The following is a 22,515-nucleotide window of genomic DNA, read 5'->3' as shown; positions in this document are numbered from 1 at the left end:
GCTGCCGCCGGGGACGCGGCGGGATGCGCGGCGGGTTTTTGCGCGGCGCTGGGGGGCCGTGACTCAGAGACCCAGTACTTCGGGCCGGGCACGCGGCTCCTGGTGCTAGGTGAGCGCGGGCGGCGCGCCTCGGCTTGGGTGGGGAGCCCCGGGGCTGTGCTTTACAGGCGCCGCCCTGCCCTTCAGGGCCGGCTGACCGTGGTGGGTGAGTGCCCGCGGGCCCGGCAGCGGCGGCGGGGCGGGATGGAGGGTCGGAGCCGGGCGCTGGGACCCGGAGGCCGAGTGGCTGGGCGCTGAGGGGTTTGCGTGCGGGACCGGGACTCCGTGCTCCAGTGAGCGGTATTTCGGCCCAGGCACCAGGCTCACGGTCACAGGTGAGATCTGGCTGCCTCCCTGCCTTCCATTCGCAGCCCATCGTGTCCCCGGAGATGGGTGGGGAGGGCTGGAGCTGGGCTGTGTTGCCAGGTGGCCATCTGTGGGGTCAGCTCTGCAAGGGATGAAGGGCCTGGCACTGGGTACTCCTGGTCCTGGAACAGAGGCAGAGGGCAGGGGGGGGGGGGGCTTTGGTCTCTTTGTTTCTGAGATATTTAGGGACAGGGTGAGCATTGGAGAGAGGATTTATTAGGACTCTGAGAGCTGCTTGATTGGAGAAAAAGACCGAGGAGGACAGCCTGGGCTGAGGGAAGGGCGGGAGGGTGTGTAGCTGATGCAAAGGGGAAAATGGGCCGGAGGGGCAGGAATAGGCAGGGATGAGCACGGGGTGTGGCCCCCTGCAGAGCCGGCTCCTGGGAGGTGCAGATGGAGGCTTCCACCGAACAGAGGAGGAAAAGGATGACAGACAAGAGTGTGGAACAGAGAGGTGAAAAAGATAAACACGAGGCAGTGAGGGAGAGAATCGAAATCAGCGGGGTTTGTTGATTTACTGTTTAGAAGTTTGGATTTAAAATTAGGTTTAAAACTCTTCCTCTCTTCCTAAGCCCCAGACCCCTGAGGGCCAGGCTGTGTGTACAGCACATGGGGGCTGGATGGGAACCTGGGCCGCTGGGTGGATTTACTCACCAAAGGTACCCCCCTCATCCCCTGTCCCCAAATCTCCCTCCTCACACCATGTCTTCTAGGTTAAACAGCCAGATGGTGCAGGACATGCATTAAAATGCAGATATTTTGCTTGTGAGGTGAGGAACATTCCCAGAAGGATCTTAGGCTCTTAGTGCTGGAAAAGGACCTTAAAGGTCACCTGCTGTTGGGAGCATTGAGGCTCCAGAGGGGAGGAACCCCTCAATACGGGTATATTTACCTGGATGATTTGACAACAGCAAGCGCTGTTTGTAGTTAGGCTCATTAAGATGGAGCCAGTGGGGATCAGCTGAAGTGTGTTTTCCCGGAGGGGAAGCTGGGTTCCTGTGATCAGCGGGGGTGGAGAAAAGCAGGAGACCTCAGAACCAGGTAAATCTGAGTCCCAAGCCCTGGCCCTTTAATAATCTGGTGACCTTGGCCAAGTGAATCTGTGGGAACCTTCCCTCTTCTATACAATGTCATCAACAATACCTACTGCTAAATCTGCTGTGAGACTTACAAGAGTAGCTACATGGAGAGTATCCAGGAAACCTCTTGTAATGCAGTGGTCCCCTCCCTACCCTTCTGCTAGGTGGCCACTGGCAAGGGAGGGGAGCCCAGTGCCAAAGGAGGGGCAGGTTTGGCATGTGGCTAATGGGGAGGAGGGCTGGGAACAGGACCGATAAACTTCAGAGTTCTGCCTGAGGCTAGTTCAGCCCACATCCAAGCACACGCAACAGAAGCTCACCAGGACACACACAGTACACCCACGTGGGCAAGCCGACCCACACCCCACAGGGACTCGCGAACATGGAGGGAGAACCGGCTTTGCCCTCATCGTGCAGCCATGCAGTCAGTGCTTCAGGGTGTGAGGAAGGTCTGGCTTCTGATCGTTCGGTCCATCCCGTCAGCATCATGGGGCGCATCACACGTGGCTCCAAAGGCATCTTTACTTTTTCCAATAGGGGCTGAGAGTTTGCTGGGTGAGGAGGTCAGAGGAGTACATTCCATAGTGCCCTTGGAGGGCTGGTTGAAACCCAGGGGCAGGGTCTTTGAGGCGAGAGTGAATAACCAGGCTGGGGGCAGAAAGCCTGAAGGAGCCAGGACCGCAGAGAGAAGTTAGGAGATTTCCATTTCAGACCTGGTCGGCCAGTAAAGACCTAGGGACAGAGGAGTTATCAGCAAGGTGAGAAAAGCAGGGCGGGGCAGCAGACCTGATGGGAAGCAGAACCACCGCAAAGGGAACACCCAGGGCTTTTATTAAAATTTACTTAGAATTTCAAAATGGTGACACCAGCACATTAAATCAACAAGGGGCCCTTCTAAGTGTGGGGTCCCGTGTGACTGCACAGGTCACACACCCAGGAAGCCAGCCCTGAAGTCAGGTCACATCCAGGGAAATGCGAAGAGTCAGAAGAACATTTTCTCCATCTTCCAGCCTAAACTACATCTCTTTAGAATGAGGTGTCTTGCTTGTAACAGAATTGCTCAGAAACAAACAAAACAATCGATAAAAAGCAAAGAGCAGAATAACATGAATGTAGGAGGGCCCAGAAGCAATGAGGCAGCCAGATGAAAAGGCCGCAGGGGCATTAACTGGAATGCCTTCACCTGGAGCCCTGGGGGACGCCACAGACCAGAGGCTTAGTTGTAGCGAGACAGCCGGGAGCCGAAGTTGCTCTGATGGTGTCAGATGCCTATTTAGGAAGCTTGCTGGTAGGGAAAAGTAGAATACGTGGAATCAAAGGGGCAAAGAAGGTTGAAGATGCCTGCATTTGAATCACAGGGAGATGGCTCTCTGTCTGAGGTGAGGAAACTGTAAGGCCACCTCAGGGGCTGGGGACACAGGAGACAGGCCTGTCGTAGGGTCAATACAAAGGCCAGGCAGGCCGAGGGAGAACAATCACAGAGGAGCGGGTGGTGACCCCCAAACAAACAACCAGGACCTACTACTACGTAATTTCCTTTTACGATGACCCCGTGGCCCCCTTCCCTGTGCCCCCGACTCACACGCACAGGCGCAGCCCTACCACACCCAGCCAGCTCTCCGGCCACCCCTGCTCCCAACCCCTCTCCCTTCCAGACGACCTGAGCAAGGTGACCCCACCCAAGGTGGCTGTGTTCGAACCGTCAGAAGCTGAGATCTCCCGGACCCAGAAGGCCACGCTCGTGTGCCTGGCCACGGGCTTCTACCCCGACCACGTGGAGCTGAGCTGGTGGGTGAACGGGAAGCAGGTCAAGACAGGGGTCAGCACGGACCCTCAGCCCCACAAGGAGGACCCCAGCCGCAGTGACTCCAGCTACTGTCTGAGCAGCCGGCTGAGGGTCTCCGCCCCCTTCTGGTACAACCCTCGCAACCTCTTCCGCTGCCAAGTCTGGTTCCACGGGGTCTCGGACGAGGACGAGTGGAAGCAGGACGGGCCCAAACCCGTCACCCAGAACATCAGTGCCGAGGTCTGGGGCCGAGCAGGTGAGCCGCTCCGGCAGGGTTCAGCAAGGAGGGAGGCAGAGCAGACAAAGGGGGAGATCCAGGGGGGAGAGCAGAGAGACTAGATGCAGAATAAAGGGGAGGGTGTGGGAAGCCCACCGTGAGGGAGGACAGGGCACCTCGGGCTAATTCCTCCCCCAGATCCCAGATCGTCAGCCCAACTCAGCTGTGCTGAAAGGTCCCCCTCCCTACCCGCCTGCACAGCTCAGGGTCTGAGCAGTGGGTCCTCATCCCCTTCAGTGCTGCCATGTTCCGTGACCTTCAAGGATGCTGTGGCCACATCGCCAAAACAGAAGGAAGGTGGTGCTAGGACTCTGACCAGAGGCTGCCCTGAGCCTGGGAGTCTGGCTTAGTTTTTTATTTTTCTTGATTTTTTTGAAAGCAGCTCAAAATACCACACATTTGTTATTGTATAGTTTTGATGGGTCAGGAATTTGGGCATAACTTAGCTGGCTCGTCTTCCTCAAGAGGCTGCAATCAGGTGTCAGCCAAAGCCGGAGTCTTATCTGAAGGCTCAAGTGGGGAAGGATCCACTTCCAAGCTCACATGGTTGTTGGCAAGAGTTAGCACCTTGCCAGCTATTGGACTGAGGAAGGCTGGCTTAGTTTTGAATCTGCTTTTGAAGATGGACTCTCTCATCCATTTCCCTCCCCCTTTTTTCTTTCAGACTGTGGCTTCACCTCGGGTAAGTGGCCCTCTGCTCCTTTGTCTCCATCTCCCATGGTCTTTGCTCTGGAACCAGAGAATGCAAAACCCATGGACCCTGGTGGGGCATGGAAGGGGGGCTGGTGCGTGGGCAAGGAGACCAGAGATCCCTGCTCACAGGTACCTACCTGCTCTCCCTTCCTGCCAACAGTGTCCTATCAGCAAGGGGTCCTGTCTGCCACCATCCTCTATGAGATCCTGCTGGGGAAGGCCACCGTCTATGCTGTGCTGGTCAGCGCCCTGGTGCTGATGGCCATGGTAAGGAGGAGGGCAGGGTGGGGCCAGCAGGTTCGAGGTGACACTTGAAACACAGCAACTCACACCCAGGAACACAGAGATCCTGCCAGGACCAGAGTGGGCAGAGGGGAAGAGGGGGAGTCACCCACAAGCCTCAGAAGACACCTGATACCTCTGGGATCACAATGCAAGCGCCATGCTGTGAAGGAGAAACTGGGGTCACCTGAAAACCCAATGGATGGATGTTGGGGGAACCCTGCTCTTTGTCTTGTCAGTGAGACACCCTACTTTCTCTTAGTCCTCAGCACTCCTGGCCCCTGGTGACCCCCGAACTTTCTCTTCCTCAGGTCAAGAGAAAGGATTCCTGAAGCCAGCTTAGAGGTGGAGCCAAGAGCTTCCAGCCTGTTCTTGCCCTGATGTGAATTCTGCTTTTTCCATTCCTACCCAGTGCTTCAGAAGAGGTGCTCTCATCTCTCCACACATCCCAGTATCTACCCCTGTGTGCATGCGCCCCACACACTCATGACCAAAATCTCCCTAGCCCAAGGGGGACCCTGGCGGGCCTGAACTGATTCAACCAATAAAAATGGCCTGATCTGGCTTGAGTCTGCCTTGTGAGTGCCTAGATAGCTCTTCCGTCCATCTCTGAAGTCCCATGTGACTCCAGCCAGGGTAGAAACAAGAGGTATTCAAGAAAGTGCAGTCCCCTCAGGTAGGAGGGTCAAGGGACCCAGCCTGTGGCTGGTACTACTCCTCATTGTCAGGAAGACTTAAGTACATGTGAAAGGGTGTGATTGGTGAAGAGAGAGGCTTACTCTGGAACAACCTAGAAAAAGTTGTGATGCTGCCTATAGGAAATTTCTGTCCTACCTGGACAAAGGTGCTCTGAGGAAGAGCTGTGTCCACTTGCTGAGTGGTCATGTCCCCATGGCCCACAAAGCTGGGTGTCATATACATCACCCACGCTCCTCTCCACTGTCTCCCTGAGGGCACTCCTCAGCTTCCTTCGTCACCAAGGAGTGATTCCAGGTGAGAAGAAGAGAAATTACTATTACTATCTATTCTCATTGTCAGATGTATCTTCCAGTTTAAGTTACAAAGCTGGTTATAAATTTCACTCTAGTGAATTAAATGTGTGTGAATATGTCCCTGATCAGTCCTGGGAGGATAGAAAATAAGTTTCCCTAAAACCAAGGATCAGCCCTGTTGGTATTTCTAGAAATCCTCCCAAAGCTCTTTACTCTCTCATTGTCACCATGGTGATGTAACCCAAAGTCCTCAGGATGGCATAAAAGACCCACCATTGTCCTCCACCACTTTATCCATACTCACCTTCACTCCTGTCACCCTGAACCCCCGAGTCACTGGCTCTCAGGCCATCTTGCACTCCTCTACCTGGAATGACACATATGTGAGCTCCCACTCATCCTTGCAGATTCAGCGATGACATCTTCCCCAGCAAGTAGCCTTCTCTGGAGGATCTTTGCCCCTTACTCCATGCAACAGGATGAAATTCCCCCTGTAGTTTGCTATCACAGTACCCTGTGTGCATCTCCTTCCTGCCACTGACCACAGTTGATGGAAACTACCTCTTTCCTTGTCTGACACCCCCACTAGAAGGTCAGCTCCTTGAGGACCAGGTTGTGTTGTATTACATTATCCTTGCGATGTGGCATAGTACCTTGGTTCAGTGTACTAACCCAATAAATCCTCTTTAAAGAAATGAATGAATCAATGAGTTTGCCCAAAGTGACCCAATTCAGGAGCAGATATCACCCTAAGGCCTGCCTGAAACAGCCATCTATTGTCCCCCTCACAGGCCTGCAGCACACAGCCTCCTCCCACTACTGCAACACTGCGTGCATTCTAACATGGGTGTCTGCACACATACCAACACACATGCATAAACACATATGTCTACCTGTATGCATGAGCAGAGGAGCCTCGTCGTTAAGCACATATCATTGCAACATTTGCTCGTAACCGTCAAGAAAACAAAGATACCCAGGTCAGAGTCCCCGAGAAGCTTCCCTGTTCATAAGGGGGATAATTCATGAATAGAAACGGTTAACATACTAGGTGATGCTTTCAACAGCAACGTGAGCTGTCTCCTAAAATGCAGGCAGAGGCTAGCACTAGGTGACTGGGACCATCAGGGGAGAGTCTGAGAAGGTGGCAATTCTTCAAAGGAAGAATTGGTCTCAATTAGCCATGTAGGAGAGAGGTCATGATAGTCAGATGTATGAACAGGATATGAAACTACAGGGTCAGGTACTTCTGGTTAATTCTGCTCAGCGGGCTGCGAGGTGCAAGATGGAAGTCATAAGGCTGAAAAGGCAGGTTGGGGCTTCCCGCTTTGAGAGTGGACTCTATCCTTGCAACCAGCATGAGGCCTGGCATATGGTAGATGTGTATTAAGTGTCTGTGGACTAATGAAAGGGACGGAGCTTGGACCCTATTCAGGCAGGAAGCAATGGGGAATCGCAGAGCTTTCCAGGCTGTGTCCTCCTGCCCTAAGTTGCCATCACCTGCTCTAGGGATGCTCCTCCCACCCGCCTCACTATAAATGCCAGTCTTTGCAGGTGGGTACAGTGCGTCCCAGAGGGGAGCCCTGATGACATAGGAGATCTTCTCAGGGTGGCGTAGGTTCCAGGAGGGGCCTCTCTGTCCCCTTCCCCCTCCGCTAGCACCCTGACATTCCCCAAGCCCCTCCCCACTTTCGATTACTCTGAGTTTTTTTCCCACCCCACTCAATCAGACCAACCTCTGCCACCTGCACTTCCTGCCTCTGCACAGTCGTTAAGGGAGGGGGACAATAGGAGAGGACATTTTTGTATCATAGTGTAACATTGTGGGGACTTCGGGGGGGGCACGATGATTCAGTTAGAGGAAGGGCTTTTACAAAAAGCCCTGCCTCAGAAAATAGCTCCACCTGCCCGGGGCGGGGGGGCTCCTGCATGGGGAGAGTAGCTGGGAGAGAGCTCCTGAGCGGGTCCCTGATGTGATCTCGCAGGGATCTGGACTCAGTGATCACCTCTGCCTCTCCCTGCTCCACACTCAGCTTCCAGGAAAGTGAAGAATCAAGCCATTAAAGTGGAATCATGATTCAGTGCTTTTCACAAAACTTGCCCTTTGACAAAGTACTTGCTGGTGTGTAATTTGTTAAGCACTCACAACAACGCTGTGGGGAAGATATTACCCCATTTTTCAGTTGCAGAAACAAAGGCCAGCGAGGTTGCAGGTCACAGAAGTAGTAAGAGGCAGGGTCTAGCCTAGAACACTTCCCAATCCAGCAAAATCTCCATCACAAATACCCCTTCCAATTTCACAACTACTGTAAGTCCCCAAGCCAAGCTGACTCTCTGCAAATTGGGGATGACCTCAGGCAGGGCCCAGATTTCTGTGTCCAGCTAGTTCTGGAGAGAGGTGGGAAGAGAGAAGCCAGGGAGAAGGAGGGTGGGCCCAGTCTGTGCCAGGGGAGGAGGGCAAGAGGGAGGAATTCTTGGTAGCCCCTTCCCACTGTGCTCCTACAATGAGCAGTACTTCGGGCCAGGGACCCGGCTCACTGTGCTGGGTAAGAAGGTTGCTACAGGTGGGAGGGAGGATGGGCTGCCCAGCCTGGATGACCGCCTGAACCCTGGCTTTGGGGGCGTGGACGGTGGACCCTCCTGGGCTGCTCTCAGGGAAGGCTAAGTTTGTGCCCGAGTCCCCAGGGCTATGTGAACGCCGGGAAGCTGTATTTTGGCAATGGTTCCAAGCTGACTGTGCTGGGTAAGGAGGGCAGCTGGGGTCCCTGAACGCTCCCTAGGACGGGCTGGAGAGAGGTGGGCAGCTGCCCATCTTCATTTAGGGCTGTGCTCGGGGTCGGTGGGGACCTGGGCAGAGTCCGGGACGTCAGGAGCGGGCAGCGCCGGTTTTTGTCCTGGGCCTCAGGGCTGTGAGCAACGACCCTCTGTTTTTCGGCGCGGGCACCCGGCTGTCGGTGCTAGGTGAGCGGGGACGCTGCCGCCGGGGACGCGGCGGGTTTTTGCGCGGCGCTGGGGGGCCGTGACTCAGCCCCAGTACTTCGGGCCGGGCACGCGGCTCCTGGTGCTAGGTGAGCGCGGGCGGCGCGCCTCGGTTTGGGTGGGGAGCCCCGGGGCTGTGCTTTACAGGCGCCGCCCTGCCCTTCGGGGCCGGCAGCCGGCTGACCGTGGTGGGTGAGTGCCCGCGGGCCCGGCAGCGGCGGCGGGGAGGATGGAAGGCGGCGGGCGCGGGGCGGACGCGGGCACCTGGTGCGCTCGCAGCCCTGAAGCAGGGCGCTGGGGCCCGGGAGAGGGAGCGGCCTTGGGGCTTCGGGGGTTTGAGTGCGGGGCCCCTCACTGTGCTCCTATACGCAGTATTTTGGCCCAGGCACCAGGCTCACGGTCATAGGTAAGATTTGGATGTCTCCCCTCCTTCCAGCCCGGCGCCTGGGGGGGTCCCCAGAGATGGGTGGTGTGGGCTGGAACTGGGGCGCGTGGCCAGTTGTCCAGCTGGGGGTCAACTCTGCAAGGGAGGTGGGGAATATTGGGTGGGGAGGGTATTGGGTAGGGATACTCCCGGGACGGGAATTTGGACAGAGGGAAAGGGGGGGCTTCGGTCTCTTTGTTTCTGAGCTATTTAGGGACAGGGTGAGCATTGGAGAGAGAGAGGATTTATTAGGACTCTGAGAGCTGCTTGATTGGAGAAAAAGACCGAGGAGGACAGTCTGGGCTGGGGGGAGGGCAGGAGGGTGTGTAGCTGATGCAAAGGGGAAAATGGGCCGGAGGGGCAGGAATAGGCAGGGATGAGCACGGGGTGTGGCCCCCTGCAGAGCCGGCTCCTGGGAGGTGAAGATGGAGGCTTCCACCGAACAGAGGAGGAAAAGGATGACAGACAAGAGTGTGGAACAGAGAGGTGAAAGAGAAACGCGAGACAGTGAGGGAGAGAATCGAAATCAGCGGGGTTTGTTGATTTACTGTTTAGAAGTTTGGATTTAAAATTAGGTTTAAAACTCTTCCTCTCTTCCTAAGCCCCAGACCCCTGAGGGCCAGGCTGTGTGTACAGCACATGGGGGCTGGATGGGAACCTGGGCCGCTGGGTGGATTTACTCACCAAATGTACCCCTCTCATCCCCTAGCCCCAAATCTCCCTTCTCACACCATGTCTTCTAGGTTAAACAGCCAGATGGTGCAGGACATGCATTAAAATGCAGATATTTTGCTTGTGAGGTGAGGAACATTCCCAGAAGGATCTTAGGCTCTTAGTGCTGGAAAAGGACCTTAAAGGTCACCTGCTGTTGGGAGCATTGAGGCTCCAGAGGGGAGGAACCCCTCAATACGGGTATATTTACCTGGATGATTTGACAACAGCAAGCGCTGTTTGTACTTAGGCTCGTTAAGATGGAGCCAATGAGGCTCAGCTGAAGTGTGTTTTCCCGGAGGGAAGCTGGGTTCCTGTGATCAGCGGGGGTGGAGAAAAGCAGGAGACCTCAGATCCAGGTAAATCTGGGTCCCAAGCCCTGGCCCTTTAATGATCCATTACCTCGGAAAAGTGAATCTGTGTGCACAGGTCACACACCCAGGAAGCCAGCCCTGAAGTCAGATCACATCCAGGGAAATGTGAAGAGTCAGTTAGAAGAACATTTTCTCCATCTTCCAGCCTAAACTACATCTCTTTAGAATGAGGTGTCTTGCTTGTAACAGAATTGCTCAGAAACAAACAAAACAATCGATAAAAAGCAAAGAGCAGAATAACATGAATGTAGGAGGGCCCAGAAGCAATGAGGCAGCCAGATGAAAAGGCCGCAGGGGCATTAACTGGAATGCCTTCACCTGGAGCCCTGGGGGACGCCACAGACCAGAGGCTTAGTTGTAGCGAGACAGCCGGGAGCCGAAGTTGCTCTGATGGTGTCAGATGCCTATTTAGGAAGCTTGCTGGTAGGGAAAAGTAGAATACGTGGAATCAAAGGGGCAAAGAAGGTTGAAGATGCCTGCATTTGAATCACAGGGAGATGGCTATCCATCTGAGCTGAGGAAACTCAGGGGTACCTGGAGGCAGAGGAATGGCTAGGATGACCTTCTGAGGCAGCAGAAAGAAAGAAAACCTCCCGTTCTCACGAGCACACCCTAATACAAAAGGCTGCCCTCACACGAGTGCCCCCAAATATGCCATCTGTATATTGTCATCTGAAGAAAAACCCCCAACCCCAAAATGACCCCCTTAGCCCCAAATCCCCTTTACTCCTCGGCCGCTCAGACTCACATACAAGTAACCCAGCTGGGGGCAGGGGCTTTCTGAATCCTTATATCATTTCATCTCCACCCCCGCTCCGGACAGTTGGTGTTGGGATTCTCCCGTCACAAGCAGGAAAAATGATGCAGAGACATTGAGAGACTGTCTAAAGCCATGTTGATGGCAAAGTCAGTTCCAAGCTTTGAATTCCGTTATTCTGCTTCCAATCCAGTGCTCTATTTAAATAACTACTACATATTGTGGGGAGAAAAAGACAGGTAAGCTTTTCTTGACAGATAAGAAATCAAATAAGGTGAAAGAAGAGACATTACTCAGAATGTTGGGCAGTGCCATTTGTAAGGCCACCTTAGGGACTGGGGACACAGGGGACAGGCCTGTCGTAGGGTCAATACAAAGGCCAGGCAGGCCGAGGGAGAACAATCACAGAGGAGCGGGTGGTGACCCCCAAACAAACAACCAGGACCTACTACTACGTAATTTCCTTTTACGATGACCCCGTGGCCCCCTTCCCTGTGCCCCCGACTCACACGCACAGGCGCAGCCCTACCACACCCAGCCAGCTCTCCGGCCACCCCTGCTCCCAACCCCTCTCCCTTCCAGACGACCTGAGCAAGGTGACCCCACCCAAGGTGGCTGTGTTCGAACCGTCAGAAGCTGAGATCTCCCGGACCCAGAAGGCCACGCTCGTGTGCCTGGCCACGGGCTTCTACCCCGACCACGTGGAGCTGAGCTGGTGGGTGAACGGGAAGCAGGTCAAGACAGGGGTCAGCACGGACCCTCAGCCCCACAAGGAGGACCCCAGCCGCAGTGACTCCAGCTACTGTCTGAGCAGCCGGCTGAGGGTCTCCGCCCCCTTCTGGTACAACCCTCGCAACCTCTTCCGCTGCCAAGTCTGGTTCCACGGGGTCTCGGACGAGGACGAGTGGAAGCAGGACGGGCCCAAACCCGTCACCCAGAACATCAGTGCCGAGGTCTGGGGCCGAGCAGGTGAGCCGCTCCGGCAGGGTTCAGCAAGGAGGGAGGCAGAGCAGACAAAGGGGGAGATCCAGGGGGGAGAGCAGAGAGACTAGATGCAGAATAAAGGGGAGGGTGTGGGAAGCCCACCGTGAGGGAGGACAGGGCACCTCGGGCTAATTCCTCCCCCAGATCCCAGATCGTCAGCCCAACTCAGCTGTGCTGAAAGGTCCCCCTCCCTACCCGCCTGCACAGCTCAGGGTCTGAGCAGTGGGTCCTCATCCCCTTCAGTGCTGCCATGTTCCGTGACCTTCAAGGATGCTGTGGCCACATCGCCAAAACAGAAGGAAGGTGGTGCTAGGACTCTGACCAGAGGCTGCCCTGAGCCTGGGAGTCTGGCTTAGTTTTTTATTTTTCTTGATTTTTTTGAAAGCAGCTCAAAATACCACACATTTGTTATTGTATAGTTTTGATGGGTCAGGAATTTGGGCATAACTTAGCTGGCTCGTCTTCCTCAAGAGGCTGCAATCAGGTGTCAGCCAAAGCCGGAGTCTTATCTGAAGGCTCAAGTGGGGAAGGATCCACTTCCAAGCTCACATGGTTGTTGGCAAGAGTTAGCACCTTGCCAGCTATTGGACTGAGGAAGGCTGGCTTAGTTTTGAATCTGCTTTTGAAGATGGACTCTCTCATCCATTTCCCTCCCCCTTTTTTCTTTCAGACTGTGGCTTCACCTCGGGTAAGTGGCCCTCTGCTCCTTTGTCTCCATCTCCCATGGTCTTTGCTCTGGAACCAGAGAATGCAAAACCCATGGACCCTGGTGGGGCATGGAAGGGGGGCTGGTGCGTGGGCAAGGAGACCAGAGATCCCTGCTCACAGGTACCTACCTGCTCTCCCTTCCTGCCAACAGTGTCCTATCAGCAAGGGGTCCTGTCTGCCACCATCCTCTATGAGATCCTGCTGGGGAAGGCCACCGTCTATGCTGTGCTGGTCAGCGCCCTGGTGCTGATGGCCATGGTAAGGAGGAGGGCAGGGTGGGGCCAGCAGGTTCGAGGTGACACTTGAAACACAGCAACTCACACCCAGGAACACAGAGATCCTGCCAGGACCAGAGTGGGCAGAGGGGAAGAGGGGGAGTCACCCACAAGCCTCAGAAGACACCTGATACCTCTGGGATCACAATGCAAGCGCCATGCTGTGAAGGAGAAACTGGGGTCACCTGAAAACCCAATGGATGGATGTTGGGGGAACCCTGCTCTTTGTCTTGTCAGTGAGACACCCTACTTTCTCTTAGTCCTCAGCACTCCTGGCCCCTGGTGACCCCCGAACTTTCTCTTCCTCAGGTCAAGAGAAAGGATTCCTGAAGCCAGCTTAGAGGTGGAGCCAAGAGCTTCCAGCCTGTTCTTGCCCTGATGTGAATTCTGCTTTTTCCATTCCTACCCAGTGCTTCAGAAGAGGTGCTCTCATCTCTCCACACATCCCAGTATCTACCCCTGTGTGCATGCGCCCCACACACTCATGACCAAAATCTCCCTAGCCCAAGGGGGACCCTGGCGGGCCTGAACTGATTCAACCAATAAAAATGGCCTGATCTGGCTTGAGTCTGCCTTGTGAGTGCCTAGATAGCTCTTCCGTCCATCTCTGAAGTCCCATGTGACTCCAGCCAGGGTAGAAACAAGAGGTATTCAAGAAAGTGCAGTCCCCTCAGGTAGGAGGGTCAAGGGACCCAGCCTGTGGCTGGTACTACTCCTCATTGTCAGGAAGACTTAAGTACATGTGAAAGGGTGTGATTGGTGAAGAGAGAGGCTTACTCTGGAACAACCTAGAAAAAGTTGTGATGCTGCCTATAGGAAATTTCTGTCCTACCTGGACAAAGGTGCTCTGAGGAAGAGCTGTGTCCACTTGCTGAGTGGTCATGTCCCCATGGCCCACAAAGCTGGGTGTCATATACATCACCCACGCTCCTCTCCACTGTCTCCCTGAGGGCACTCCTCAGCTTCCTTCGTCACCAAGGAGTGATTCCAGGTGAGAAGAAGAGAAATTACTATTACTATCTATTCTCATTGTCAGATGTATCTTCCAGTTTAAGTTACAAAGCTGGTTATAAATTTCACTCTAGTGAATTAAATGTGTGTGAATATGTCCCTGATCAGTCCTGGGAGGATAGAAAATAAGTTTCCCTAAAACCAAGGATCAGCCCTGTTGGTATTTCTAGAAATCCTCCCAAAGCTCTTTACTCTCTCATTGTCACCATGGTGATGTAACCCAAAGTCCTCAGGATGGCATAAAAGACCCACCATTGTCCTCCACCACTTTATCCATACTCACCTTCACTCCTGTCACCCTGAACCCCCGAGTCACTGGCTCTCAGGCCATCTTGCACTCCTCTACCTGGAATGACACATATGTGAGCTCCCACTCATCCTTGCAGATTCAGCGATGACATCTTCCCCAGCAAGTAGCCTTCTCTGGAGGATCTTTGCCCCTTACTCCATGCAACAGGATGAAATTCCCCCTGTAGTTTGCTATCACAGTACCCTGTGTGCATCTCCTTCCTGCCACTGACCACAGTTGATGGAAACTACCTCTTTCCTTGTCTGACACCCCCACTAGAAGGTCAGCTCCTTGAGGACCAGGTTGTGTTGTATTACATTATCCTTGCGATGTGGCATAGTACCTTGGTTCAGTGTACTAACCCAATAAATCCTCTTTAAAGAAATGAATGAATCAATGAGTTTGCCCAAAGTGACCCAATTCAGGAGCAGATATCACCCTAAGGCCTGCCTGAAACAGCCATCTATTGTCCCCCTCACAGGCCTGCAGCACACAGCCTCCTCCCACTACTGCAACACTGCGTGCATTCTAACATGGGTGTCTGCACACATACCAACACACATGCATAAACACATATGTCTACCTGTATGCATGAGCAGAGGAGCCTCGTCGTTAAGCACATATCATTGCAACATTTGCTCGTAACCGTCAAGAAAACAAAGATACCCAGGTCAGAGTCCCCGAGAAGCTTCCCTGTTCATAAGGGGGATAATTCATGAATAGAAACGGTTAACATACTAGGTGATGCTTTCAACAGCAACGTGAGCTGTCTCCTAAAATGCAGGCAGAGGCTAGCACTAGGTGACTGGGACCATCAGGGGAGAGTCTGAGAAGGTGGCAATTCTTCAAAGGAAGAATTGGTCTCAATTAGCCATGTAGGAGAGAGGTCATGATAGTCAGATGTATGAACAGGATATGAAACTACAGGGTCAGGTACTTCTGGTTAATTCTGCTCAGCGGGCTGCGAGGTGCAAGATGGAAGTCATAAGGCTGAAAAGGCAGGTTGGGGCTTCCCGCTTTGAGAGTGGACTCTATCCTTGCAACCAGCATGAGGCCTGGCATATGGTAGATGTGTATTAAGTGTCTGTGGACTAATGAAAGGGACGGAGCTTGGACCCTATTCAGGCAGGAAGCAATGGGGAATCGCAGAGCTTTCCAGGCTGTGTCCTCCTGCCCTAAGTTGCCATCACCTGCTCTAGGGATGCTCCTCCCACCCGCCTCACTATAAATGCCAGTCTTTGCAGGTGGGTACAGTGCGTCCCAGAGGGGAGCCCTGATGACATAGGAGATCTTCTCAGGGTGGCGTAGGTTCCAGGAGGGGCCTCTCTGTCCCCTTCCCCCTCCGCTAGCACCCTGACATTCCCCAAGCCCCTCCCCACTTTCGATTACTCTGAGTTTTTTTCCCACCCCACTCAATCAGACCAACCTCTGCCACCTGCACTTCCTGCCTCTGCACAGTCGTTAAGGGAGGGGGACAATAGGAGAGGACATTTTTGTATCATAGTGTAACATTGTGGGGACTTCGGGGGGGGCACGATGATTCAGTTAGAGGAAGGGCTTTTACAAAAAGCCCTGCCTCAGAAAATAGCTCCACCTGCCCGGGGCGGGGGGGCTCCTGCATGGGGAGAGTAGCTGGGAGAGAGCTCCTGAGCGGGTCCCTGATGTGATCTCGCAGGGATCTGGACTCAGTGATCACCTCTGCCTCTCCCTGCTCCACACTCAGCTTCCAGGAAAGTGAAGAATCAAGCCATTAAAGTGGAATCATGATTCAGTGCTTTTCACAAAACTTGCCCTTTGACAAAGTACTTGCTGGTGTGTAATTTGTTAAGCACTCACAACAACGCTGTGGGGAAGATATTACCCCATTTTTCAGTTGCAGAAACAAAGGCCAGCGAGGTTGCAGGTCACAGAAGTAGTAAGAGGCAGGGTCTAGCCTAGAACACTTCCCAATCCAGCAAAATCTCCATCACAAATACCCCTTCCAATTTCACAACTACTGTAAGTCCCCAAGCCAAGCTGACTCTCTGCAAATTGGGGATGACCTCAGGCAGGGCCCAGATTTCTGTGTCCAGCTAGTTCTGGAGAGAGGTGGGAAGAGAGAAGCCAGGGAGAAGGAGGGTGGGCCCAGTCTGTGCCAGGGGAGGAGGGCAAGAGGGAGGAATTCTTGGTAGCCCCTTCCCACTGTGCTCCTACAATGAGCAGTACTTCGGGCCAGGGACCCGGCTCACTGTGCTGGGTAAGAAGGTTGCTCCAGGTGGGAGGGAGGATGGGCTGCCCAGCCTGGATGACCGCCTGAACCCTGGCTTTGGGGGCGTGGACGGTGGACCCTCCTGGGCTGCTCTCAGGGAAGGCTAAGTTTGTGCCCGAGTCCCCAGGGCTATGTGAACGCCGGGAAGCTGTATTTTGGCAATGGTTCCAAGCTGACTGTGCTGGGTAAGGAGGGCAGCTGGGGTCCCTGAACGCTCCCTAGGACGGGCTGGAGAGAGGTGGGCAGCTGCCCATCTTCATTTAGGGCTGTGCTCGGGGTCGGTGGGGACCTGGGCAGAGTCCGGGACGTCAGGAGCGGGCAGCGCCGGTTTTTGTCCTGGGCCTCAGGGCTGTGAGCAACGACCCTCTGTTTTTCGGCGCGGGCACCCGGCTGTCGGTGCTAGGTGAGCGGGGACGCTGCCGCCGGGGACGCGGCGGGTTTTTGCGCGGCGCTGGGGGGCCGTGACTCAGCCCCAGTACTTCGGGCCGGGCACGCGGCTCCTGGTGCTAGGTGAGCGCGGGCGGCGCGCCTCGGTTTGGGTGGGGAGCCCCGGGGCTGTGCTTTACAGGCGCCGCCCTGCCCTTCGGGGCCGGCAGCCGGCTGACCGTGGTGGGTGAGTGCCCGCGGGCCCGGCAGCGGCGGCGGGGAGGATGGAAGGCGGCGGGCGCGGGGCGGACGCGGGCACCTGGTGCGCTCGCAGCCCTGAAGCAGGGCGCTGGGGCCCGGGAGAGGGAGCGGCCTTGGGGCTTCGGGGGTTTGAGTGCGGGGCCCCTCACTGTGCTCCTATACGCAGTATTTTGGCCCAGGCACCAGGCTCACGGTCATAGGTAAGATTTGGATGTCTCCCCTCCTTCCAGCCCGGCGCCTGGGGGGGTCCCCAGAGATGGGTGGTGTGGGCTGGAACTGGGGCGCGTGGCCAGTTGTCCAGCTGGGGGTCAACTCTGCAAGGGAGGTGGGGAATATTGGGTGGGGAGGGTATTGGGTAGGGATACTCCCGGGACGGGAATTTGGACAGAGGGAAAGGGGGGGCTTCGGTCTCTTTGTTTCTGAGCTATTTAGGGACAGGGTGAGCATTGGAGAGAGAGAGGATTTATTAGGACTCTGAGAGCTGCTTGATTGGAGAAAAAGACCGAGGAGGACAGTCTGGGCTGGGGGGAGGGCAGGAGGGTGTGTAGCTGATGCAAAGGGGAAAATGGGCCGGAGGGGCAGGAATAGGCAGGGATGAGCACGGGGTGTGGCCCCCTGCAGAGCCGGCTCCTGGGAGGTGAAGATGGAGGCTTCCACCGAACAGAGGAGGAAAAGGATGACAGACAAGAGTGTGGAACAGAGAGGTGAAAGAGAAACGCGAGACAGTGAGGGAGAGAATCGAAATCAGCGGGGTTTGTTGATTTACTGTTTAGAAGTTTGGATTTAAAATTAGGTTTAAAACTCTTCCTCTCTTCCTAAGCCCCAGACCCCTGAGGGCCAGGCTGTGTGTACAGCACATGGGGGCTGGATGGGAACCTGGGCCGCTGGGTGGATTTACTCACCAAATGTACCCCTCTCATCCCCTAGCCCCAAATCTCCCTTCTCACACCATGTCTTCTAGGTTAAACAGCCAGATGGTGCAGGACATGCATTAAAATGCAGATATTTTGCTTGTGAGGTGAGGAACATTCCCAGAAGGATCTTAGGCTCTTAGTGCTGGAAAAGGACCTTAAAGGTCACCTGCTGTTGGGAGCATTGAGGCTCCAGAGGGGAGGAACCCCTCAATACGGGTATATTTACCTGGATGATTTGACAACAGCAAGCGCTGTTTGTACTTAGGCTCGTTAAGATGGAGCCAATGAGGCTCAGCTGAAGTGTGTTTTCCCGGAGGGAAGCTGGGTTCCTGTGATCAGCGGGGGTGGAGAAAAGCAGGAGACCTCAGATCCAGGTAAATCTGGGTCCCAAGCCCTGGCCCTTTAATGATCCATTACCTCGGAAAAGTGAATCTGTGTGCACAGGTCACACACCCAGGAAGCCAGCCCTGAAGTCAGATCACATCCAGGGAAATGTGAAGAGTCAGTTAGAAGAACATTTTCTCCATCTTCCAGCCTAAACTACATCTCTTTAGAATGAGGTGTCTTGCTTGTAACAGAATTGCTCAGAAACAAACAAAACAATCGATAAAAAGCAAAGAGCAGAATAACATGAATGTAGGAGGGCCCAGAAGCAATGAGGCAGCCAGATGAAAAGGCCGCAGGGGCATTAACTGGAATGCCTTCACCTGGAGCCCTGGGGGACGCCACAGACCAGAGGCTTAGTTGTAGCGAGACAGCCGGGAGCCGAAGTTGCTCTGATGGTGTCAGATGCCTATTTAGGAAGCTTGCTGGTAGGGAAAAGTAGAATACGTGGAATCAAAGGGGCAAAGAAGGTTGAAGATGCCTGCATTTGAATCACAGGGAGATGGCTATCCATCTGAGCTGAGGAAACTCAGGGGTACCTGGAGGCAGAGGAATGGCTAGGATGACCTTCTGAGGCAGCAGAAAGAAAGAAAACCTCCCGTTCTCACGAGCACACCCTAATACAAAAGGCTGCCCTCACACGAGTGCCCCCAAATATGCCATCTGTATATTGTCATCTGAAGAAAAACCCCCAACCCCAAAATGACCCCCTTAGCCCCAAATCCCCTTTACTCCTCGGCCGCTCAGACTCACATACAAGTAACCCAGCTGGGGGCAGGGGCTTTCTGAATCCTTATATCATTTCATCTCCACCCCCGCTCCGGACAGTTGGTGTTGGGATTCTCCCGTCACAAGCAGGAAAAATGATGCAGAGACATTGAGAGACTGTCTAAAGCCATGTTGATGGCAAAGTCAGTTCCAAGCTTTGAATTCCGTTATTCTGCTTCCAATCCAGTGCTCTATTTAAATAACTACTACATATTGTGGGGAGAAAAAGACAGGTAAGCTTTTCTTGACAGATAAGAAATCAAATAAGGTGAAAGAAGAGACATTACTCAGAATGTTGGGCAGTGCCATTTGTAAGGCCACCTTAGGGACTGGGGACACAGGGGACAGGCCTGTCGTAGGGTCAATACAAAGGCCAGGCAGGCCGAGGGAGAACAATCACAGAGGAGCGGGTGGTGACCCCCAAACAAACAACCAGGACCTACTACTACGTAATTTCCTTTTACGATGACCCCGTGGCCCCCTTCCCTGTGCCCCCGACTCACACGCACAGGCGCAGCCCTACCACACCCAGCCAGCTCTCCGGCCACCCCTGCTCCCAACCCCTCTCCCTTCCAGACGACCTGAGCAAGGTGACCCCACCCAAGGTGGCTGTGTTCGAACCGTCAGAAGCTGAGATCTCCCGGACCCAGAAGGCCACGCTCGTGTGCCTGGCCACGGGCTTCTACCCCGACCACGTGGAGCTGAGCTGGTGGGTGAACGGGAAGCAGGTCAAGACAGGGGTCAGCACGGACCCTCAGCCCCACAAGGAGGACCCCAGCCGCAGTGACTCCAGCTACTGTCTGAGCAGCCGGCTGAGGGTCTCCGCCCCCTTCTGGTACAACCCTCGCAACCTCTTCCGCTGCCAAGTCTGGTTCCACGGGGTCTCGGACGAGGACGAGTGGAAGCAGGACGGGCCCAAACCCGTCACCCAGAACATCAGTGCCGAGGTCTGGGGCCGAGCAGGTGAGCCGCTCCGGCAGGGTTCAGCAAGGAGGGAGGCAGAGCAGACAAAGGGGGAGATCCAGGGGGGAGAGCAGAGAGACTAGATGCAGAATAAAGGGGAGGGTGTGGGAAGCCCACCGTGAGGGAGGACAGGGCACCTCGGGCTAATTCCTCCCCCAGATCCCAGATCGTCAGCCCAACTCAGCTGTGCTGAAAGGTCCCCCTCCCTACCCGCCTGCACAGCTCAGGGTCTGAGCAGTGGGTCCTCATCCCCTTCAGTGCTGCCATGTTCCGTGACCTTCAAGGATGCTGTGGCCACATCGCCAAAACAGAAGGAAGGTGGTGCTAGGACTCTGACCAGAGGCTGCCCTGAGCCTGGGAGTCTGGCTTAGTTTTTTATTTTTCTTGATTTTTTTGAAAGCAGCTCAAAATACCACACATTTGTTATTGTATAGTTTTGATGGGTCAGGAATTTGGGCATAACTTAGCTGGCTCGTCTTCCTCAAGAGGCTGCAATCAGGTGTCAGCCAAAGCCGGAGTCTTATCTGAAGGCTCAAGTGGGGAAGGATCCACTTCCAAGCTCACATGGTTGTTGGCAAGAGTTAGCACCTTGCCAGCTATTGGACTGAGGAAGGCTGGCTTAGTTTTGAATCTGCTTTTGAAGATGGACTCTCTCATCCATTTCCCTCCCCCTTTTTTCTTTCAGACTGTGGCTTCACCTCGGGTAAGTGGCCCTCTGCTCCTTTGTCTCCATCTCCCATGGTCTTTGCTCTGGAACCAGAGAATGCAAAACCCATGGACCCTGGTGGGGCATGGAAGGGGGGCTGGTGCGTGGGCAAGGAGACCAGAGATCCCTGCTCACAGGTACCTACCTGCTCTCCCTTCCTGCCAACAGTGTCCTATCAGCAAGGGGTCCTGTCTGCCACCATCCTCTATGAGATCCTGCTGGGGAAGGCCACCGTCTATGCTGTGCTGGTCAGCGCCCTGGTGCTGATGGCCATGGTAAGGAGGAGGGCAGGGTGGGGCCAGCAGGTTCGAGGTGACACTTGAAACACAGCAACTCACACCCAGGAACACAGAGATCCTGCCAGGACCAGAGTGGGCAGAGGGGAAGAGGGGGAGTCACCCACAAGCCTCAGAAGACACCTGATACCTCTGGGATCACAATGCAAGCGCCATGCTGTGAAGGAGAAACTGGGGTCACCTGAAAACCCAATGGATGGATGTTGGGGGAACCCTGCTCTTTGTCTTGTCAGTGAGACACCCTACTTTCTCTTAGTCCTCAGCACTCCTGGCCCCTGGTGACCCCCGAACTTTCTCTTCCTCAGGTCAAGAGAAAGGATTCCTGAAGCCAGCTTAGAGGTGGAGCCAAGAGCTTCCAGCCTGTTCTTGCCCTGATGTGAATTCTGCTTTTTCCATTCCTACCCAGTGCTTCAGAAGAGGTGCTCTCATCTCTCCACACATCCCAGTATCTACCCCTGTGTGCATGCGCCCCACACACTCATGACCAAAATCTCCCTAGCCCAAGGGGGACCCTGGCGGGCCTGAACTGATTCAACCAATAAAAATGGCCTGATCTGGCTTGAGTCTGCCTTGTGAGTGCCTAGATAGCTCTTCCGTCCATCTCTGAAGTCCCATGTGACTCCAGCCAGGGTAGAAACAAGAGGTATTCAAGAAAGTGCAGTCCCCTCAGGTAGGAGGGTCAAGGGACCCAGCCTGTGGCTGGTACTACTCCTCATTGTCAGGAAGACTTAAGTACATGTGAAAGGGTGTGATTGGTGAAGAGAGAGGCTTACTCTGGAACAACCTAGAAAAAGTTGTGATGCTGCCTATAGGAAATTTCTGTCCTACCTGGACAAAGGTGCTCTGAGGAAGAGCTGTGTCCACTTGCTGAGTGGTCATGTCCCCATGGCCCACAAAGCTGGGTGTCATATACATCACCCACGCTCCTCTCCACTGTCTCCCTGAGGGCACTCCTCAGCTTCCTTCGTCACCAAGGAGTGATTCCAGGTGAGAAGAAGAGAAATTACTATTACTATCTATTCTCATTGTCAGATGTATCTTCCAGTTTAAGTTACAAAGCTGGTTATAAATTTCACTCTAGTGAATTAAATGTGTGTGAATATGTCCCTGATCAGTCCTGGGAGGATAGAAAATAAGTTTCCCTAAAACCAAGGATCAGCCCTGTTGGTATTTCTAGAAATCCTCCCAAAGCTCTTTACTCTCTCATTGTCACCATGGTGATGTAACCCAAAGTCCTCAGGATGGCATAAAAGACCCACCATTGTCCTCCACCACTTTATCCATACTCACCTTCACTCCTGTCACCCTGAACCCCCGAGTCACTGGCTCTCAGGCCATCTTGCACTCCTCTACCTGGAATGACACATATGTGAGCTCCCACTCATCCTTGCAGATTCAGCGATGACATCTTCCCCAGCAAGTAGCCTTCTCTGGAGGATCTTTGCCCCTTACTCCATGCAACAGGATGAAATTCCCCCTGTAGTTTGCTATCACAGTACCCTGTGTGCATCTCCTTCCTGCCACTGACCACAGTTGATGGAAACTACCTCTTTCCTTGTCTGACACCCCCACTAGAAGGTCAG

At 54.3% G+C, this 22,515-nt stretch overlaps 1 pseudogene and 2 gene segments (V, D, J or C); all 3 read left to right on the top strand.

Annotated features, from left to right (window-relative positions):
• Positions 1–5,071, top strand: part of LOC132371725 (T cell receptor beta constant 1-like) — a 29,099-nt pseudogene extending 24,028 nt beyond the window's left edge.
• Positions 1–13,273, top strand: part of LOC132371726 (T cell receptor beta constant 1-like) — a 50,415-nt gene extending 37,142 nt beyond the window's left edge. Inside the window, 5 exon segments of the C gene segment in view lie at positions 8,641–8,685; positions 11,342–11,728; positions 12,414–12,431; positions 12,603–12,709; positions 13,036–13,273. Of these exon segments, the coding sequence occupies positions 8,641–8,685; positions 11,342–11,728; positions 12,414–12,431; positions 12,603–12,709; positions 13,036–13,056 (578 nt within the window).
• A 2,947-nt stretch (positions 13,274–16,220) lies between these two features.
• Positions 16,221–21,475, top strand: LOC132372225 (T cell receptor beta constant 1-like). The segment is given in 6 exon segments: positions 16,221–16,262; positions 16,678–16,784; positions 19,544–19,930; positions 20,616–20,633; positions 20,805–20,911; positions 21,238–21,475. Coding segments are annotated over 6 exon segments (682 nt in total).
• Positions 21,476–22,515: the final 1,040 nt, after the last annotated feature.

This window comes from Balaenoptera ricei, chromosome 9 (genome assembly GCF_028023285.1).
Source record: "Balaenoptera ricei isolate mBalRic1 chromosome 9, mBalRic1.hap2, whole genome shotgun sequence".
Lineage (NCBI taxonomy): Eukaryota > Metazoa > Chordata > Mammalia > Artiodactyla > Balaenopteridae > Balaenoptera > Balaenoptera ricei.
This window is presented reverse-complemented; position numbering and strand designations above follow the sequence as displayed.